Source organism: Saccopteryx bilineata, chromosome 3, assembly GCF_036850765.1.
Source record: "Saccopteryx bilineata isolate mSacBil1 chromosome 3, mSacBil1_pri_phased_curated, whole genome shotgun sequence".
Taxonomy (NCBI): Eukaryota; Metazoa; Chordata; class Mammalia; order Chiroptera; family Emballonuridae; genus Saccopteryx; species Saccopteryx bilineata.
In genome coordinates, this window is record NC_089492.1 from 306,122,113 (window position 1) to 306,144,098 (window position 21,986).

Below are 21,986 nucleotides of genomic sequence, written 5' to 3' on the forward strand. Positions count from 1 at the left end.
GACTTCCACATGACGGGCTGGCGTTCTACCACTGAGCCAACCAGCCAGGGCCTCACACATGACTTTTTACTTCTCCCCTCCTGTCCCACCCTGCTACTGGGCCAAGATAGTCTTTCAAAATTAATACCACCCTCACTCTCCATAGCACCCATAATCCTCTTACCCCCCACCCCAATTTGGCTCAGGTTTCCCTCCTACTTCTCCTTACAAAGCTCAGAGAAAAAAGATCTTATCCCCCGCATCCAGACATAAAACTTGCAAAAAAAGGTATTGGGGATAAACCAGGTCATTTATCTATCTTAAAATATCTCCTGGAGCTCTGAACATTGTTGTAGTTCTTAAAACAGTAAGAAAATTAACACCTCTTCAGACTGTGCAGGCTGTGAAAGGGAGAGGGGTCAAGCCAGAAACTCAGTGCAAAGGGAAAAAAAGGGCACTTTTAAAATGCAAGCAGCTGCTCAGCAGCCCATCCCCTCCCCTCTTTTCAGTCATCCTGAAAGGCTGCCAGGGACAAACAAAAAAAACACCTCCCTAGGATATGACTACCTACCACAAACTGCTTTTAGCTAGAAAGGCTTGATTTAAACCATCCTTAATGTTTACTCTGAGTCTCTAAGTTTACAAGGCCATTGTGCTGGGCTCATCTGAGCTTGTCCGCTTTAGTTTGTGACCCCATCTTTTACTTTTCCTCACAGTTCATAAAGTATCCATCTAAAATTGCTAATTACTTATTTAGTTCTCTCTAAAAATTCAGGTTTTTGGAAACAATTCTGATTAATTGGAAATAAATTGTATGGTTTTAATGATAAAGGCTATAAGGTATGAAGGTCTTCTGAAAGAAAAAGTAAGTTGGTTATTTCTGAATAGAAAAGGTTTGTGTAAGTTGCAAAAAGTTTGTGTAGGTTGTAGAAGGTTTGTGCAGAGGGACAAGTATTTACAAGACGGTTTTACAGACTACAATTGGAAACATATCATGTATCATTTTATTCCGCTTCCCCAAAACCACACATAGTCACAACCTGTTCTTCCCTCATTTCTATACCAGATCCATGATGCTTCTCTTATTTTGTCTAAGTTTTATTCTGTCTATAATGTCCATAAATTCCTGGTCCCCTTTGTTTCCTCTCCATCCATGGGGGAATAATTCCCTATTTTTCACCACAACAATTCTTTTTTTTTTTTTTAACACTTTAGTTGTTCATTGATTGCTTTCTCATACGTGCCTTGACCACGGGCCTTCAGTAGACCGAGTAACCCCCTGCTGGAGCCAGCGACCTTGGGTTCAAGATGGTGGGCTTTGCACAAATCAGATGAGCCCACGCTCAAGCTGGCAACCTCGGGGTCTCGAACCTAGGTCTTCTGCATCCCAGTCCTACGCTCTATTCACTGCGCCACTGCCTGGTCAGGCACCACAACAATTCTTAATCACAAAAAGTTTCCTGCCTTAAACTCCAGCCACTGGCTATGCTATCATCAGCCAATCCCCTCCAGTTCTCCATATTTAATGGGGCCCCTGCTAATCTCACACATATTCTTGGGCTACAACCATATTGGCCTAGTCCAGAATCCCTTGATATTGGACACAATCCAGCAATCCCTGTTACTGTAACGCCTGCTAATACTAATTAGCATCTCTGTCTGACCCATTTTACACTCTGACACACAGGATAGGTCCCAACTTACTCAAACAGCAGTCATACCCTACATACATTCAATCTAGACACTGCCTGTTTTAAAATTCAGTGTTGGCCCGGCCGCAACACTTCCTACTGGGATGCTTCTAGCCATTTCTATACCAAGTTTACCTGTAATGACAGTCATAATATAGTCTTCTTTTTCTCTAACCCCAACATTATATATAATAAAACTAACCCACCCCCCAGGGGTCTGCTTCAAGTGCAGACGGGAGGCACACTGGACCTGCTCCTGTCCCAATTCCAGGCCACCAGCAGACCCTGCCCTCTCTATAATTGTACAGGCCATTAGAATTCAAACCTCCCACAAGCCCCACAAAACAGGAAAGTCATCCCTTCTTGTCCAGACCTCTCCCTGGCACTGGCTCGGATGCAACAGAACTTCTTGACATCTTGGGGGGGGGAAGAAGACCAGCAGAGCTTGACCTCATCACAGGCCTCTGCCTCCACCATCTGAGTGGGAAATCCTCGGGTAACTCTATAGGTCCCCAGCAAGACCATTTCTTTCCTATTAGATATGACCTCCACCTCAATTATTGGGGTCCCCAGTCTTCCGTCCAACTTACTGATCACACCTCTCTCCTCTGTTGTCTAGGAAATCACCCTATTATCCACACCTCCCTCATTATTCCCAGATGACCAACCTAAAACGAGATAAGAGAGCAAAAACTTCACTTTTAGGCAATCAACAACAGTTCTTTTCTCCCACAATCTTTCTAACTTACTGGCTCACAAAGCTACACAAACTCTCTCTCCCTCCCTCCCAAACTCAAGTCTTTTATATCATCTTTATAGCCTCCCCACATGTCTCCTTGGCCAAAAGCACAAAACTTAATCCTGCCACTCTCTTGCCTCTCCCTGACCAAGATCCACTCATTCATGTTCAAACATTCTTCATCTCAAAGTGCCTCTCTCCCCACATCACAGACCAACCGCTGCCTAATGCAGACCACACTTGCTTCACTGATGGCAGTTCTTACACACGTCAAGGGAAGTGGGTAGCTGGATATGCCAGTCTCCATCCTCCAGACTACGGAGGCTAAATCCCTTCCCTCAGAGACCACATCCCCACAAGCTGAATTAATACCTCTCTCTAGCCTACAATCTATGCCATATTTTCACTCTATAAGACGTACCTGACCATAAGACGCACCTAGGGTTTTAAGGAGAAAAATAAAAAAAAAAAAATCTGAACGAAATAGTGTGTTAAAATATTTAAAAAAAATAAACCACAATAATATTTCAACAGTGTAAACTCAACAGCAGTATTAACAACCATTAGCACTGTTATTAACAAATGAGAAGAGACTTTAATGTTCAAATACTCTTCTAATTGTCCAGGAACCCGCAGCAGCTAAAAAAAAATGAACATTTGCTCCATAAGATGCACGGGCATTTTCCCCTCCACTTTTGGGGGGAAAGTGCGTCTTATGCAGTGAAAAATAATTCTTTTCCTATAGGATACAAACCTCTCCTACAATTTTTGAGACCGCTTATCATCCCCAAAGTTTAACCTCTACTCTCCAACATAGAACCAAAGCTTGCTCCATCTGCATCTCAGTCTCTGCATAGGGAAGCGTCAGGCCCCATCCTTCTCCACATATCAAGAGAGAGGCCAGGTGCCAGGGCAGGACTGAGAAATAGATTTCACCCACGCGCCCCAGACCTTCATTCAACACATAATTCCCCAACTTGGCTTTCCAACATCATTACAGTCTGATAACAGACCAGCATTCATATCTCAAAATAACACGACAGCATCCACCCTCAACATACACTGAAATCTACATGTACCTGATAGACCCCAATCCTCAGGAAAAGTTGGAAAAATCACCTCTATTATAATAGACAAAGCTTAGACACATTTAACAAAGCTAAGCATAAAAACTCAAAAATCCTGGACCTCTCTCCTCCCTATAGCTCTAGTGAGGATTCGGGCAACCCCAAAGGACCCTACATCCCCTTAGTCTTTTTAAACCCCTGTACGAAGGCTTTTCCTGCTGGGAAACTTCCCTCCCACAGAAACCCCTCTAGGGGTCTATCTCCCAACTCTAAACCGTGTCAGACAACTTGTGAGGGAACATGCAGGTCAGGTCTGGCTACAACCACACACCAGGAACGCCCTCTGCTCCCTTCTTACCAGGGGACGGGTCCTACTGAAAGACAGGCATTCCCCCCCCCCCTGCTTACAGCCGAAATGGCAGGGCCCACACCAGGTACTACTCACTACCCCCACAGCTGGAAAACTGAAGGGACTGCCCAACTGGGCTCACCTTTCTGGGCTAAAACTTATCCCGGAGGAGAAACCAAGGTCAGACAAAAAAACTCAGCCTCACAAATTCCAAAGTGATCTCATCAGACCCACAAATATTCACCTTTCTGCATTCCAGAAAAGCCAGCAGGTGAGTAACACCCCTTGTGCCTGTCCCCTTTCTGCTCCTCTATGTGACCCTGAGCTCAACCCCCCCCCCATTGCCTCAAAATATCCTCTCTGTTCTCTCTGCTGCACCTCTCTCATTAAGGGTTCCTATGCTCACATTCCTCTGGGACTCCTACCTAATGGGGGATTTAGATTCTCCTTGGGAAGCATTTTCCCAACTCCTAGATCCCAATTCTCTAGTTTCCTTTCCATTTGGAGACCCCCAATTAGGAGTTAGCACTCTTATTCCTTTCTTCCTCCTCAGGAGTCTTAACAGTATAAATTCTGACACCACACTAAAGTCCTTCCCAACTCCTTTATATTTAGAACAAACTCTTAATCTCACATACTCCCTCCTAAATAAACAAATCCTACTTTAGCTCAGGGTTGCTGACTCTGTCTCTCCCTGTCGTCCTCCACTTACACTGCTGTTCCAGTACCTCTTGCTCAGTGGGACACCATTAAAACAACCCGAGCCCGCACAGAACAAAGGGGCACTAGTTTTACTGAAGTGGCAAGCTCCCTTCTTCATAACTATGTAATTGCCCAAGCTTACCAAACCTCCCTACGTTTCCTGACTTAGGCCAACAGTTTAAAAACACGCACTCCTGCCTGAGCAGGCAGTGGCACAGTGGATAGAGCGTCAGACTGGGATGCAGAGGATCCAGGTTCGAGACCCCGAGGTCGCCAGCTTGAGCGCGGGCTCATCTTGTTTGAGCAAAGCTCACCCGTTTGGACCCAAGGTCGCTGGCTCATGTAAGGGGTTACTCGGTCTGCTGAAAGCCCGCGATCAAGGCACATATGAGAAAGCAATCAATGAACAACTAAGATCTCGCAGCAAAAAACTGATAATTGATGCTTCTCATCTCTCTCTCTCTCTCTGTTCCTGTCTGTCCCTGTCTATCCCTCTCTCTGACTTTCTCTGTCCCTGTAAAAATAAATAAATAAATGAATAAAATTTAAAACACGCACTCCAAACTCTTTCCTATAAAAGGGCCTGTTGCTCTCCACACTCTCCTACTAAATCAAGTCAAGCCCCCCTCTCCTGAGGCAAACAGCTGCTTACTCCTTCCGGTCCGGATTCCCTCCTTTCCTACATTACAAGCCCCTTCTTTTAATTCCTTTTATGCCTCACTCCTTTTCCCCTGGATCACCTCCCGCCCTGGTGTCCCCCTCATTTTCACTGCACCCAACAAGCAACTACCCATCTCTCTCCCCTTATTGGAGCAGGAATAGCGTCTACATTATCAGTCTGCACAGCAGAACCCCAAGAAAGGAGCACACCTCCCTACCCTCTTTCTCACCTCTTCTCAATTCATCTCCCTCCCTGCCTGACACAACAGGGAATGTTGTTCCTCTGCGGTGAGGACGCTACCTTGGCCTTCCTACTACCTGGGCAGGAGCTTGTGCTTTAACATACCTCTCTCCCAATGGTGATGTAGCTCTCAACAACCAGTCTCTCCCCATTCCAGGGATTCAGCAACTCCGGCACAGAAGGCCAGTAAAGCTCACCCCTCTCTTGGTAACTCTCCACATAACTTCGGGAGTTGGGACAGGTATAAGAGAACTAGCCACAGCTCTGCAATACTTTAAATCCCAGTCAGAAGATCTACAAGAAAGCCTAGATAATATTGCAAAAAGCTTAGTCAACTTACAACACCAAACAGACTCTCTCACAGCTGTTGCCTTACAAAACAGGCGAAGATTAGATATCCTCACAGCCGAAAAAGGAAGCTTTGGCTCTTTCTAGAAGAGGACTGCTGCTTCTATGTCAATCAATTAGGCCTAGTTAGAGATCTGTTTCATAAGCTGACTGAAAAGGCAGATAAGATAAGAGAATGGCAGTCCAAGGCCTGGGACACCTGGTTAAACAAAATCAATTGGTATGCATGGCTACTCCCTTTCATAGCTCCTATAACCCTCCTCATCCTTACTTTAATTTTTTAACCTTGTCTTATACACCTCTTTTCTTCTTTTTCACAGGACCACCATAGGACATTTACAAACCAATCTACTGGAAAAATTATGTTACTTCAAGCCACCACTTTATACCACCTGGTCTGAACCTCAGAAAAATCACTATCAACAGCCAGCCGACTCCCATCCATCCCCCTCCCCATAAATGCTACACCAACACTGACCAGCAGGAAGTAGCTTTCTAAGAAGAAATCTTCACCCCTTTGCCTTATACAACAGAAGGCTGGAATGTTAGGGTTCAGTTCAGAGCTCCTTTAAATCCAGAGCCCCTTTAAAACTCAAACTCCCCTAACCCAATTTCCCACTAGGGCAACTTCCTCATTAAGTATCTCCTGAGGTTTGACAAAGGGAGACAGTCTGTGACCAAGACAACAAAGCAAGATATACTAATCTAAGGACATCCAGGCGCAGGCAACCCCATGCCAGCAAACACCTGCAGCAACCCCTATATCTAATGCTCTCTCCCGCAGCTCGGGGCTGACACTCTTTGTTGGTCTCAGCCCACCTGCACCCAGGCACTTTTAAAATAAACTTTCCTTTTGGAACACATTAGCCTCCTGTTTTCGGTTTGGACCCATGGTTCCTGCCTTTCAGTCACATGCCCAGTAAGATACAGTGTGGCAAAAGTAGGTTTACAGTTGTGCATATGAAAAATACAAGAATAAACCGTTTTACATGAATGAACAACTATAAACCTACTTTTGCCATACTCTGTAGCCTGCAATTATGCATTCAGCCACCCATGCATTCATCTAATTAGAAGAGTCTTTAATGTGAAGGAGAAATTCTACTTATCTATTTTTAATACTTTTCAGATTAACTGAGGCAGTGTTTTTTGTTTTGTTTTGTTTTGTTTTTGTATTTTTCTGAAGCTGGAAATGGGGAGAGACAGACAGACTCCCGCATGCGCCCGACCGGGATCCACCCGGCACGCCCACCAGGGGCTCCGCTCTGCCCACCAGGGGGCGATTCTCTCCCCCTGGCGGGGGGGGGGGGGGCTGCTGCTCTGCCAAGACCAGAGCCACTCCAGCGCCTGGGGCAGAGGCCAAGGAGCCATCCCCAGCGCCCGGGCCATCCTTGCTCCAATGGAGCCTCGGCTGCGGGAGGGGAAGAGAGAGACAGAGAGGAAGGGGGGGGTGGAGAAGCAAATGGGCACCTCTCCTATGTGCCCTGGCCGGGAATCGAACCCGGGTCCCCCGCACGCCAGGCCGACGCTTCACCGCTGAGCCAACTGGCCAGGGCCTGAGGCAGTGTTTTAATAGTCCTCTACAAATCCATAATGAAGAAAGGAAAGGATAAAACAAACACAAAGGCCTGACCAGGCAGTGGTGCAGTGGATAGAGCATCAACCTGGGATGCTGAGGACCCAGGTCAAAACTCTCAGGAAGCTGGTTTTAGCACACTCTCACCAGCTTGGTTGCCGGGTTGCCGGCTAGTGCATAAGATCATCGAAATGATCCTATAGTTGCTAGTTTGAGCCTAAAGGTCGCTAGCTTAAAGCCCAAGGTCCTGGGCTTGAGCCCAAAATCAATGACTTGAGCAGGAGGTTACTGGCTCAGCTTGAGCCCTGACCTCTGGTCAAACCACATATGAGAAGCAATCAGTGAACAACTAAAGTGTCTCAACTACAAGTGGATGCTTCTCATCTCTTCCCTTCCAGGCTGTTTCTCTTTTTCTCTCTCTCAAAAAAAACAACATCAAAAAACAAAAAAGAAAAGCCCAAAGTCACCTGAGCCAGGATCATTTTCTTCAATGCTCTGAAACCAGCTGGCAATAGAGAGGCTGTGTGTGGCGTGTTGTGGGTCTGCTCTCAGTTTCGGCTTAGAAACCTGTCTTCACTCAGGTGTGTTACCAGAGATGCTGACACCCAATTCTACAACGTCTTCCTGCTCCTCATGATTCTACAGCACCGGGAAGTCAGGACCTGTGGATTGAGGAGAAAATTCAGTGACTGGTACATTTCCTCTGGGCCCAGATGCACTCACCCTCACACAGTGACCACAGTATCACTAGTGTCCCATTACATTGTGTCCCCAAAGTTTATCCTTCTGGCCAATAAAGCCTCAGCTTCCAACTGTGGTGGAGGACCCCCTTATCCTGTGGAGTTTAAGTGTAGTGACTGTCAAAGGAGACCCGGGCTATGACAGCCAGCCCTGCACCATCCTCAGGGGCCGGGGAGTCTCAGGAAAATCACTCACACAAAGCTGACCACACGGAAGGAGGGGATCGGGGCACTGTTTTCCTTAAACCGTGTGTGCCGGATCCCTCCTCAAACGATTCTGCACACCCTGTGACTGCACCCGTTTCTGGGGGAAAACAATGCACTGGGCATAACATCAGCACTGTCTATTACTTTATGAATTTTTGTTTGTTTGTTTGAGTGGCAAGGGGAGAGACAGGAACATACACCTGCTCCTGGATGTTTCCTGACAGGGGAATTAAACCGGCAACATCCACACTCCAGAATAACGATCCAATCAACTGTGCTATCTGGCCAGGGCTTTTTTTTTTTTTTTTCCCCTCTCAATAATGGAAAGAGGAAGAAAGAGAGAAGAGAGGGGAAAGGGAAGCATTCATTTGTTGTTCCACTCAGTCCTGCATTCACTGGTGGCTTCCTGTGTGTGGCTTGGTGGAGGATCAAATACGCAACCTTGTCATTTCAGGACGACGCTCTTAACCAACTGAGCTAACCAGCCAGGGCCTGATATTTATTGATTCATTTTTGAAAGACAGAGAGATTGAAGGTTAGAGAACCATGGTTTTGATGTTACACCGATTTATGCATTCATTAGGTGACCCCAGTATGTGCCCTGAGCGAGGATCAAATCCACAACCTTGCCATATTGGGAGGACACTTCCACCAAAGGAGCCACCCAACCAGGGCAACACTGTCTTATAAGAAATAATGGCCTGACCAGGTGGTGGTGCAGTGGATAGAGCGTCGGACTGGGATGCGGAAGGACCCAGGTTCGAGACCCCGAGGTCGCCAGCTTGAGCGCGGGCTCATCTGGCTTGAGCAAAGAGCTCACCAGCTTAGACCCAAGGTCGCTGGCTCCAGCAGGGGGTTACTCGGTCTGCTGAAGGCCCGCGGTTAAGGCACATGTGAGAAAGCAATCAATGAAGAACTAAGAAGTCGCAATGTGCAACGAGAAACTGATGATTGATGCTTCTCATCTCTCTCCATTCCTGTCTGTCTGTCCCTGTCTATCTCTGCCTCTGTAAAAAAAAAAAAAAAAAAGAAATAATGATAATATCTTAGGTTTGAAATACATTAAAAAAAAAAAAAAAAGCACAACCTGACCAGGCTGTGCCACACTAGGGAGAGATTGGCCTGGGACGCTGAGGACCCAGATTTGAAACACTGAGATCGCCAGCCTGAGTACGGGATCAGAAACAGACTTAAATAAATGGAAAGGTTGACTGTGAACATAATTCAGAAATGAAAGCATCTTAAAGATGTCATGTCTCCACCCTGGCTGGTGCTGCAGCGCATAGAGTGTCTCCCTGAAGCAGCACTGTCGCCAGTTCAGTCCTGGAGTTGCAAGCTCGATCCATAGGTCACCAGATCGAGCACCAGTAAAGACACATAACATATGAGAAGCTATCACTGAGTGCACAACTAAGTAGCACAACAAGCTGATGCTTCTCTCTCTCCCCTCTTTCTCTTTAAATAAATAAGTAAACAAAATGTCAAGTCTCTCAAATGTATATATAAACCCAGCGAAATCCCAGTGAAAATTCTAAACTGGTAGCTATTTACGCATTTTTAAAAAGTTGAACAACTTGCTCTATTCAGGAGTCGGGAACCTATGGCTCGCAGGCCAGATGTGGCTCTTTTGATGGCTGCATCTGGCTCGCAGACAAATCTTTAATTAAAAAAAATACGTTAAAAATATAAAACATTGGGCCCTGGCAGGTTGGCTCAGCGGTAGAGCGTTGGCCTGGCGTGCAGGGGACCCGGGTTCGATTCCCAGCCAGGGCACATAGGAGAAGCGCCCATTTGCTTCTCCACCCCCCCCCCCTTCCTTCCTCTCTGTCTCTCTCTTCCCCTCCCGCAGCCAAGGCTCCATTGGAGCAAAGATGGCCCGGGCACTGGGGATGGCTCCTTGGCCTCTGCCCCAGGCGCTAGAGTGGCTCTGGTCATGGCAGAGCGATGCCCCGGAGGGGCAGAGCATGGCCCCCTGGTGGGCAGAGCATCGCCCCTGGTGGGCGTGCCGGGTGGATCCCGGTCGGGCGCATGCGGGAGTCTGTCTGACTGTCTCTCCCTGTTTCCAGCTTCAGAAAAATACAAAAAAAAAAAAAAAAGAAAAAAAATTTATAAAACATTCTCATGTATTACAATCCATTCATTTCCTACCACTCATGTTCATGGTTGCAGTGGCTGGAGCCAATCACAGCTGTCCTCCGGGACAACACCAAATTTTTATTGGATAATGCGTAACATACACGGGTCGTTGTATGGCTCTCACGGAATTACATTTTAAAATATGTGGCGTTCATGGCTCTCTCAGCCAAAATGATTCCCGACCCTGCTCTATTGGTTAATGAGAGCTTGAAATTACTATAATTATGACCATACAATAGACAAATCAGTCAAAGGTATGTAGGAAATGCCTGTGAACAGACTCATGCATAGATAGGAATGTGACGGCACAGGAAGCTCTGCAGAGAAAAGGGTAAGAATGGCTTTTTAAAAAAAATGGTTCTAGGACAATAAGACTACCATGCTAGAAGTGGGCGGATGGGGAGAAGAAAATGGAATTGCATCTCAGACACACACAAACATCATTATGGCAGACAGCTCTAAATCGCAACAGTAGAGGCACAGCTAGCTATAAAACTTTAAGATATCTGAAACACCTGGCCAAACAGCTCAATTGGTTGTAGCATTGTCCTGTTATGCCACGGTTGCAGGTTTATTTGTTTGTTTTTATTTAGTGAGAGGAGGCGACACAGACAGACTCCCACACTGACTCAGCCAGAGATCCACCCAGGTGGCCCATTAGGTGGCATTGCTCTGTTGCTCAGCAACTGAGCTCTTCTTAGTGCCTGAGATGGAAGTCATAAAGCTATCCTCAGTGACCAGGGCCAACCCACTCCAATCAAGCCATGGCTGCAGGAGGGGAAGAGAGAGAGGGAGAAGCGAGAGAAGGAGGGGTGTAGAAGCAGATGGGTGCTTCTCCTCTGTGCCCTGACTGGGAATTGAACCAGGAACATCTCATGTCGGCTGATGATCTACCACTGAGCAAACTGGCCAGGGCTAAGTTGCAGGTTTGTTCCCCAGTCATAGCACATACAGAAATCAACCAATGAATGCAGGGATGGGAGAAACAACAAACTGATTTTTTTTTTCTCTCTCTGTCTCTATCTCTCTTCCTACTCCCTCCCTTTTTCTCTCTTTCAGATCAATGACAAAAGTTTTTAAATAAAAATAAGAAGGAAATGGGGCCTGGATAGAAAGCTTGGTTGGTTAGTGTTATCCCAATGCACAGAGGTTGCCAGTTTGATCCCTGGTCAGGGCACACACAGGAACAGATTGATGTTTCTGTCTCTCCTGTCCTCTCTAAAATTGATAAATAGAAAATAAAAATAGGCCCTGGCCGGTTGGCTCAGTGGTAGAGCGTCAGCCTGGCGTGCAAGGGGTCCCGGGGTTCGATTCCCGGCCAGAGCACACAGAAGCGCCCATCTGCTTTTCCACCCCTCCCCCTCTCCTTCCTCTCTGTCTCTCTCTTCCCCTCCCGCAGCGAGGCTCCATTGGAGCAAAGATGGCCCGGGCACTGGGGATGGCTCCTTGGCCTCTGCCCCAGGCGCTGGAGTGGCTCTGGTCGCAACAGAGCTACGCCCGGGAGGGGCAGAGCATCGCCCCCTGGTGGGCATGCCGGGTGGATCCCAGTCGGCCGCATGCGGGAGTCTGTCTGTGTCTCCCCGTTTCCAGCTTCAGAAAAATACAAAAAAAAAAGAAATAAAGAAAATAAAAATAAATAAACAAGATATAGGAATATTTCTAGATGTAATAAGTTACAGAAGGATTTGAAACAGGCCGTGCAAACCACACTGTACACTAATGGTGTGTAGCTGGAGGAAATGTAAAGGGTACATTTACTATGGAAAACATTTTGATATCATCTATTCAGATTGAAGGTATAAACATACAAAGATACAGAATTTTGATCCTAAACTAAATGTCTAAACTATGTATTTTTCCCCATGCAACTCACTCCTCCCTTGTGGGAAACAGGCTGCAAAAAACCGTTTAGATGTGTGGGGGACAGAGGTGTGGGGGACTGGCAGTGAGCTGACAAGATCCTTGCTGCCCAACCCCGACCTCACTTGCTTGATTTGGTTGCTAGAGGCTGTGGGAGACTGCAAGCTGACAAAGATCCTTGCAGTTTAAGGGTTAAGCCAAGGGCTCAGCGCTTCCCCATGGCCTCTAATTGTCTGACTAAGTTGGTAAAGGCAACTTACATGCCCTTCCCCACAGCTCCATGTTAGCTGTCATGCTGATGGTTTCTACTGTCCCATCCCCCATGTCCCTCAAAAAGACTGGAGACAGTTTTCTTTTTGCCCTTTGTTTTGTGAAGTTAAGATGTTACGCATGGTGGGGTTTTTCTGTACTTTGGAGAATTCCTGGTTTGCTTCAGAAATGTGACTTTGTGTCTGAGCTCTCTTTGTTTTGCAAATAGCTTTGCTCTCTGCACTATAAATAAAGTGTTTTGGGGGTGCAGGCTCGCTCTTGCAGGCCATCAGCTGGGCAATGGGTTGATTCCATTCTTTTTCTCTCTGTGTTCATTTTCTAATCCTCTACCGATCCTACTCCAGACCTGCAAAATTACAAGTAATGCTGGCTCACAACACCCCACTCCAAAAATAAAGGGCACTACTGCAACAGAAGACAAGTACAAGAATTTTCATGGCAGCTGAATCCTAACGATCTGAACTGCAAACAACACCAGTTAACAGCAGGCACAACTGCCATAGACTCAAACTATGGCTTGGTATGGGAAAAAGACAACCTTGGCTCTTTTAATGTTTTTAAGTGATGGTAAAACAAAAACACTTTTTTTTTTCTTAAGAGAGACAGACAGACAGGAGGGAAGAGAGATGAGAAGCATTAACTCGTAGTTGCAGCAGTTTAGTTATTCATTTATTGCTTTCTCATATGTGCCTTGAGCACGGGGCTCCAGCCAAGTCAGTGACCCCTTGCTCAAGCCAGTGACCTTGGGCTTAAGCAAAGGTCCCTGGGGTCATGTCTATGATCCCACACTCAAGCCAGCAACCCTGTGCACAAGCCAGGGATCTCAGGGTTTCAAACCTGGATCCTCAGCCCCAGGTCGATGGTCTATCCACTGCGCCACTGCCTGCTCAGGCCATAAAACACTTTTCTTTGTGAAGCATGTGGGAGTTCTTCTGTGACTTGCAACTCCAAAAATATTTACTGTGTAAGCAGTACAGAATACGGTCACCTGACATTTATTACACAGAAAAACAAAAAGAAAAAAAAACCACATTTACATTAAGCAAAAGAAGCCTGACATTGAAAATGCATGATGTATGATTAGTTGATACAGTTAGAAAAACTATAAAGATCAAGAATGATGCCTGACCTGTGGTGGCGCAGTGGATAAAGCATTGACCTAACACAGGTCACCGGTTCAAAACCCTGGGCTTGCCTGGTCAAGGCACATATGGGAGTTGATGCTTCCTGCTCCCCACCTTCTCTCTCTCTAAAAATAAATAATAAAAATGTTTTTAAATTAATAATAATTAAATATATAATAAAACTATAAAGAAAATCCTTAAAGTGCTTGGTATGGAGAGCACAGGGTAATGATCTGTGGGTGTGAGGCTGTAATACAATTGGAATGGGACTCACAGAACACCACAGGGGTGCGGGCAGTGTTCTGTTTCCTGACCTGTGCAGTAATTATTATATTTTATACATATAAAATATATCATATTTAATATATATAATATTCACATACATTGTATACATATATACTGTTTTATACATGTGATATGTGATCAAGACATATACATATACAATATATGTAAATATTGCTTTAATATTGAGTAACTTATATATTAACCCTTTGAGTAGTAGAAATGTTCATGTACATTCTAATGCCTCCTGACCATCCAGAGTACAATTGTACCAAAAATTTTATTTTAAAAATGTGTAAGGCAACATTAAAAAAAGGCAAATGTATGTTCTTTTTGTTTCCATAAATTGATTTTCAAACAAACATAATTTTAAGTTAATAAAACTAAAACTGGAAACTAATTTCATTTTTTGAAAACAAAACAAAAAACTCACTCCCAGGGATCAGTGAGCATGAAAAAATCTCACTACTCAAAAGGTAAAATCAACAACTCAATGGAAGAGCTCAATACACAAAATCTTGTCCCTTAAAAAGACCAGTAAAATATATGCACTTGTAGCAAGATGGAGCGACAGAAATCTTGGGCAAAGAAAGTACATAAAGAATTAATGTAAACTGCAAAGTAAGATAACTAAAGTTATATTCAGGAATTCTTTATTTAAAAGAGAAAATACATTCACTAAGCACATATTCACTTATATAGCGAGAGAAAAGTGCATGCATCCTGTAACTAAATTCATTTTTTTTTTTTTAGCAAAAGAGAGAGAGTCAGACAAACAGGGACAGACAAAAAGGAAGAGACAGAGATGAGAAGTATTAACTCATAGTTGCACCTTGGTGTTCAATGATGGCTTTCTCAAATGTGCCTTGACCTGGGGGCTACAGCAGACAGTGACCCCTTGCTCAAGCCAGCGACCTTGGGCTCAAGCCTGAGACCTCGGGTTTTGAACCTGCGTCCTTAGCATCCCAGGCAGAAGGTCTGTCCACTGTTCGCCACGTCCTGGTCAGGCTAAACTCATTTCACAGACATTCAATCACTAGCTGTGGGGTCCATGTGGGACATGGCCCTTCCTCCTCCCAAACATCACATGGCTGTATGGCCATCAGCCATACGTAAAAAGAAAAATACCTGGTTCCCGAAGTTCCCAGAAAGTGTACTGAGGGGAAGGTTAGACTTTCTTACACACAAGCCAGAGTGTTATCTGCAGGTATGAAAGGACGAGGGACAGAGCTATTTAGGTGTGGCTCTTGTTTGTCCCGGGGCAGCCAGCAGGCTTTACCTGTAATTCATTAATAAATCGTTACATCTTTCCCCTCTGCATACTGCTGTTGTTTCAGGATTATCCAATTACCGGATTGCCATCCCCGACCTGGAACGCCTACATTGCAATAGCGATGGGAATTGGGACCACCATGTTTGATTAAGAAACAGCAGGACTTAATTTATACACTGCATATGGGTCACTTGCCAGAGGGATGAATATTAAATAAAATGGAGATTATGTTAGCAAAGAAGAAAGTGTGACTGTAGGTCAGGAAATAAGAAAAAAGTATCCGTTGCTACATATTAAAAGCTGAGAGCAGGTGTTGGCAAACGTTTTCTGCAAAGGTAAAGATACATATTTTTGGCATTGAAGGCCACAGGTCTCAGTCCGAAGTTCTGCCTTTGCAGCGAGAAAGTGGCAAACAAAAGTGATCCACGGGTGTGGCTCTCCACTGCAGTTAGGCTACCCGTGTATGAAAGGAAAAAACACAGAGGGCTTCTAACTGCTTGCCCTGGGTTCGACTGCCTCCTCTGAAATTTCTAGCTAAGCTGTATTTCCTTCCTCCCCAATAAGGGCATATCTTAACTAGAAAGTATGTACAAGAATTCTCACAGCAGCATTATTCATAACAAGCCAAAGTGCAAACAACACAAGTTTAATTAACAGTTGGATAAACTGCCCTATACTCAAGCGGTCGAAGGCTATGGATTCCGTCCTGTTCCAAAAGCAGAGGTTGAAACCTCATCCCAACCACCATCCTGGGGCCTGGGCCTCCAAAGCTGCAGCCTCACGACACCCTCTGGACCACAGACACAGACCACATACCCTTATTATTCCCACAGCGGGACCAGCCACTCTCACGTGAGGACCACCCGAGTCCTTTATATCCCGAACCTGATCCTGACACCGCGATCATACTATATACCTCCATCCCTTACATACAGTGTGACCCGCAGAGACCAGGACAGTCGGGACACGGTAGTTGCTGTCTACAGTCCCTTAGTCGCTATATGACCCCAAAGCTACTCAAACTAAACACAGGTGGTCACCTGCTTCCTCCGAAATACCTGGGAGCTCCTTCCACACGACCCCTCCCACCCCCATCCTTCCAGGGTCCACACTGCACCACTTCCACCCTCTGATGTCAGGTACTCTGTGATGGGAGAGACAAACCTTCCATGAGACAAAACTTTTCGGAAAACTTAAAAGGACAATAGCAGACCGACCTGATTTTCTGCAGCCCTTCAGGAGAGTCTAAATTTTATACTTCCGTAAAGTGATTCGACTCCTTAGATACGTCACCCAGATAGATCGTCAGGCTACGGAGTCCGACGAGGATCTGAAGCATTTGAAGAAACGGGGGCGCAATTCCGCCACTCCCCATTGAGGCAGCTTGTCCGCGCCTGATCGCTGGGCGGTGACGCTATGGGAGCCGCCGCCATTTTGGGAGACCTGATGCCGTACAGAAAGCAAACCCAACTTTGGAGCCTTGGGGGGGGGGGGGGGTGAGGAGGGGCGGAGACTGGACGATTCCACTCGACAGGAGGACCCTGGAAGGTAAGAAGCGCATCCAATTATCTTTATCTTGGCACTTGACTCCTGTGGAAAACAAGTGTATTTTCAAAGACTGCAGTTTCCAGAGGCAAGAGAGCTCCGGAGCTGAAAGCGTTCACTGGGCCCGGTAAAAATGCCGTATCTAAGGTGAACAATCGTCCTCCTTTAGGGAGGACAGTTCTTTTTTAAATTCCGTCCTCCCTGGAAAAGTGTCCTCCTACGTGTCCTCCTTTTTGATATTGGAAGACTATCTGTAAATGTCCCTATTCGATCGATGCAGAGTCAATCCATTGCATGTGATGTGACCTATTTGTATCTAAATAAGTACTTTTTTCTTACAATTATTAAAAGTTAATAGGCATGTAAGCATAATTACAATATAAAATATTACAAATGCTTTTGTTATGCATTTATCACATTATAGTGTACTGTTGTTGCAATGAATAAAATGTTTCTTTTTTTTGTGAGACTGCCAATAAAATGTTTCTTTTATTTACTATATTGTTTTCCATTGATTTTTTGTCCTCCTTTTCATTGTAAAAAAGCTGGGTCACCTTATCATAGCAGTTTTTAAAGTTTATATTAAAAAAAATTTTTTTTTAATTTTTGAAATGGTCAGGAGCTCAGGTGTTGGTAAAACAGTAGACAATGAAATTCTATAGAGAAAGGGTCATACTTCCGAGTGACTTATTATAAGGTACATCAATGAGGAACGGCAACGGAACTATTCTTGCAAGAAATGTTCTGTTTTGTTTTGTCTTTGAGAGAGACAGCGACAGAGAGAAGGACAGATGGGAAGGGAGAGATGAGAATTATCAACTCATAGTTACAGCACCTTAGTTGTTCACTGATTGCTTTCTAATATGTGCCTTGACCAGGGGTGCTCTAGCAGAGCCAGTGACCCCTTACCTCAAGCTACCAACCTTGTATTCAAGCCAGCGACCTTGGGGTTCAAGTCAGCAACCTTTGGGCTCAAACCAGCAACCACGGGGTTATGTCTAGCATCCCATGCTCAAGCTGGCGTACAGACGCTCAAGCTGGATGTGCCAGTGCCCAAAGATGTGACCTTGGAGTTTTGAACCTAGGACCTCTGCATCCCAGACGGAGGTTCTGTCCACTGCGCCACAGCCTGGTCAGGGGGAAATTGGGTTTGGTTTTGTTTTGTTTTGTTTTGTTTTTCTGAAGTTGGAAATGGGGAGAGAGTCAGACAGACTCCCGCATGCGCCTGACCGGGATCCACCCAGCACACCCACCAGGGGCGATGCTCTGCCCATCTTGGGGCGTCACTCTGCCACAATCACAGCCATTCTAGCGCCTGAGGCAGAGGCCACAGAGCCATCCTCAGCGCCCGGGCCAACTTTGCTCCAATGGAGCCTTGGCTGCGGGAGGGGAAGAGAGGAAGGAGAGGGGGAGGGGTGGAGAAGCAGATGGGTGCTTCTGTGTGCCCTGGCCGGGACTCAAACCCGGGACTCCCGCACGCCAGGCCGACGCTCTACCACTGAGCCACCTGGCCAGGGCCTGGGAAGTTGTTTTTAAGAACAGAAAATGATTTGGACCATGAAACAGGTACCATGTGAGGCTGGCTATTGTTAACTGGAAAGAAAGAGCAGCCAGGACCAGCTGAAGTTGTCACTGGGACTGAGCCTCAAGGAAAGGCCACTAAAAGTGAGGCTAGTAACTGTCTGGGGCCAACGAGAAAGGAACAATCAAAACTGAGAATCCAAAAATGTTAGTCTATTTTTATTAGAGCAAGGTCCCATAATAAGCCAGTGGGCTATGTCTTTTCAACAAACTATGCTGGGATAATTGTATATCTAGTGGTAGAAAAATAAATTAAGACCCTTGACTCCATCAATCAACAAAAATTAAGTCAAAATAGATCACAGATCTAAATGTAAGAGGTGGAAGTAAAAAACCTATAAAAGCAAATGGGCCTGACCAGGCGGTGGTGCAGTGGATAGAGCGCCGGACTAGGATGCGGAGGACCCAGGTTCGAGACCCCAAAGTCGCCAGCTTGAGTGCAGACTCATCTGGTTTGAGCAAAGCTCACCAGCTTGGACCCAAAGTCGCTGGCTTGAGCAAGGGGTTACTCGGTCTGCTGAAGGCCCACGGTCAAGGCACATATGAGAAAGCAATCAATGAACTAAGGTGTCGTACCAAAAAACTAATGATTGATGCTTCTCATCTCTCTCCATTCCTGTTTGTCTGTCCCTATCTCTATCCCTCTCTCTGACTCTCTCTCTGTCTCTGTAAAAAAAAAAAAAAAAAAAAAAAATTTAAAAAGCAAATGGGAGGAGCCTGACCAGGCAGTGGCACAGTGGATAAAGCGTCGGACTGGGATGCAGAGGACCCAGGTTCAAGACCCTGAGGTTGCCAGCTTGAGCACGGGCTCATCTGGTTTGAGCAAGGCTCACCAGCTTGAGCCCAAGGTTGCTGGCTCGAGCAAGGGGTCACTCGGTCAGCTGTAGCCCCCCCCCAAGGCACATATGAGAAATCAATCAATGGACAACAAAGGAACCACAACGAAGAATTGATGTTTCTCATCTCTCCCTTCCTGTCTGTCTGTCCCTCTCTGACTCTGTCTCTACCAAAAAAAAAAAAAAAAGCAAATGGGAGACCCTGGCACGTTCGCTCAATGATAGAGTGTCGCACTAGAGTGTAGAAATCCCAGGTTCGATTCCCAGCAGGGCGCACAGGAGAAGCGCCCATGTACATCGCCACCCCTACTCCTCTCACCTCTCTCTCTTCTCCTCCCCACCTGCAGCCATGGCTCAATTAGAGCGAGGCTCTAAAAATGGCTCTGGTTGCAACAAAGCAAGGGCCCCCTAGTGGGCTTGCTGGCTGGATCCTGGTTGGGCACATGCGAGTCTGTCTCTGCCTCCCCTCCTCTCACTAAAATAAAACAATAAAATATAAAAAAATAAAGCAAATGGGAGAAATTTTCCTGAACCCGAGTTAGCCAGAGTTTTGAGGGAAGACAGTAAGAATGAAGCATAGCCTGACCTGTGGTGGCGCAGTGGATAAAGCCTCGACCTAGAACTCTGAGGTCGCCGGTTCAAATCCCTGCACTTCTCTGGTCAAGGCACATATGGGAGTTGGTGCTTCCTGCTCCTCCCCCCTTTCTCTCTCTCTCTCTCTAAAATGAATTTTAAAAAGAATGAAGCATAAAAGAAAATATAATAAATTGGATTTAATTAAAATTTGGGCCCTGGCCGGTTGGCTCAGTGGTAGAGCATTGGCCTGGTGTGCAGGAGTACCGGGTTCAATTCCCGGCCAGGGCACACAGGAGAAGCACCCATCTGCTTCTCCACCCCTCCCCCTCTCCTTCCTCTCTGTCTCTCTCTTCCCCTCCTTCAGCCAAGGCTCCATTGGAGCAAAGTTGGCCCGAGCGCTGAGGATGGCTCTGTGGCCTCTGCCTCAGGCGCTAGAATGGTTCTGGTTGCAACAGAGCGACGCCCCAGATGGGCAGAGCATCGCCCCCTGGTGGGCATGCCAGGTGGATCCCGGTCGGGCGCATGCCGGGAGTCTGTCTGACTGCCTCTCAGTTTCCAACTTCAGGAAAAAAAAAAATTGGAACATTTGTACTTTTTTCCCCCCTAGGGAGCAAGAGAGAGAGACAGAAACATAGGGAGAGAGATGATAAGAATCAACACATAGTTGCACCACCTTAGTTGTTCACTGATTGCTTTCTAATAGGTCCCTTGACCAGGGGGCTCAAGCTGAAGCTATGACCCCTTTCTCTAGCCAGAGACCTTGGGCTCAAGCTAGTGACCATGGGGACATATCTACGGTCCCATGCTCAAGCCAGCGACCCTGCCCTCAAGCTGTTGGGCCTGCACTGAAGCCTGCAACCTCGGGGTTTCAAACCTGGGTCCTCAGCGTCCCAGGCCCACGCTCTATCCACCGAGACACTACCTGGTCAGGCAAAACGTGTACTTTTAAGCACAACATAAAAGAAAGTGAAGACTAGAGTCAGAGATTGAGAGAAAATATTTCCATATTATATATCTGATAAATAATTTTATTTAAAATATACAAATAATTTGCAAAATATAGTAATACAACCATCCAGTTACTTTATGTAGAAGGTCATGGAAATTCCTAAAAACTGGATTTTGATGATGTTAGAACTATAAACTTACTAAATAGAAGTTGTAGAATTACTATGTAAATGTTATATAAAAATTATGGCCATTAAGATGTAAAAATAAATTGTAATTAACAAAATTTGTAGCATATGGTTTTTTACAAATGACTCCAAGTTCCACTGCAAAGTTATGAACTACCTAGGATAAAAACTGAATCAAGATGTCTGGAACATACAACAAGAAAGTTACCAAAAAATCATGAAAGAACATATGGGCCCTGGCTGGGTAGCTCAGATGGTTAGACTGTCATCCTGATACATCAGGTTGCAAGTTCAACTCATGGTTGAGAATCAACCAATGAATGCATAAATAAGTCAGACAAGAATTGATTAATTTATTTCCCCACACCTCTTTCTTTAAATTCAATGAATAAAAATTTTAAATTAAAATTTGGATAATGAGGCGATCATAATATAAACTGTAATTGAATTTTGTGGGGGATTTTTAATTTATTGCTTTTAAGAAGATAGAAACATCAATATGTTTTTTAAGTATACCCTATGTTTCTTTAAGAAAAAGTTTCTTTAGAGAAAAACAAGTAGAAGTGAACCATTGAATAAATAAACTTCAGGAAAAAGTTACATAGGCAAAACATAGGACATTGGAGCTCAGGACATAGAGATGCACCTTGAGATATACGAAGGGAGCTGCTACAGCTGGCATGCTCCAGAGCCACCATGTGCACCCCACATTAATGCATACCTTTTTTTTTAGTGTTATTTTAAAGAGAGAAAGGTAAGACAGCGAGAGGGACAGGAACATAAATCTATTTCTGTATGTATCTGCCGGGGTCCAGCCCCGGCGGGGATCCAGGGGTCCCACAGGAGGAGACGGCGTCGGCGAAAACGTAGTGAGAGAGCCGAATTCTTTTCTTTCTCTTTATTCTCCGGTTAGCATTTACTGCCAGGCATCTCTGCTCAATGCTAGTATAGCTCCCTTTTTATACACACACACACCGAGTTACAATCACATGGTGTTAATTATTGCTTTTGTTTCACTATGTTTGCATGTTTCCGGATAACAGTTAATTTACATCTATGAGTCACAAA

At 45.5% G+C, this 21,986-nt stretch overlaps 1 protein-coding gene across 1 annotated transcript in view; it reads right to left on the reverse strand.

Moving 5' to 3' along the window:
• LOC136332049 (zinc finger protein 615-like) overlaps positions 1 to 16,626 on the reverse strand; it is a 64,781-nt gene extending 48,155 nt beyond the window's left edge. The window contains 2 exon segments of the mRNA XM_066271303.1: positions 7,820 to 8,014; positions 16,462 to 16,626. Coding sequence (XP_066127400.1) covers positions 7,820 to 7,834 — 15 coding nt within the window. The 5' untranslated portion in view covers positions 7,835 to 8,014; positions 16,462 to 16,626.
• Between the last annotated feature and the right edge of the window lie 5,360 nt (positions 16,627 to 21,986).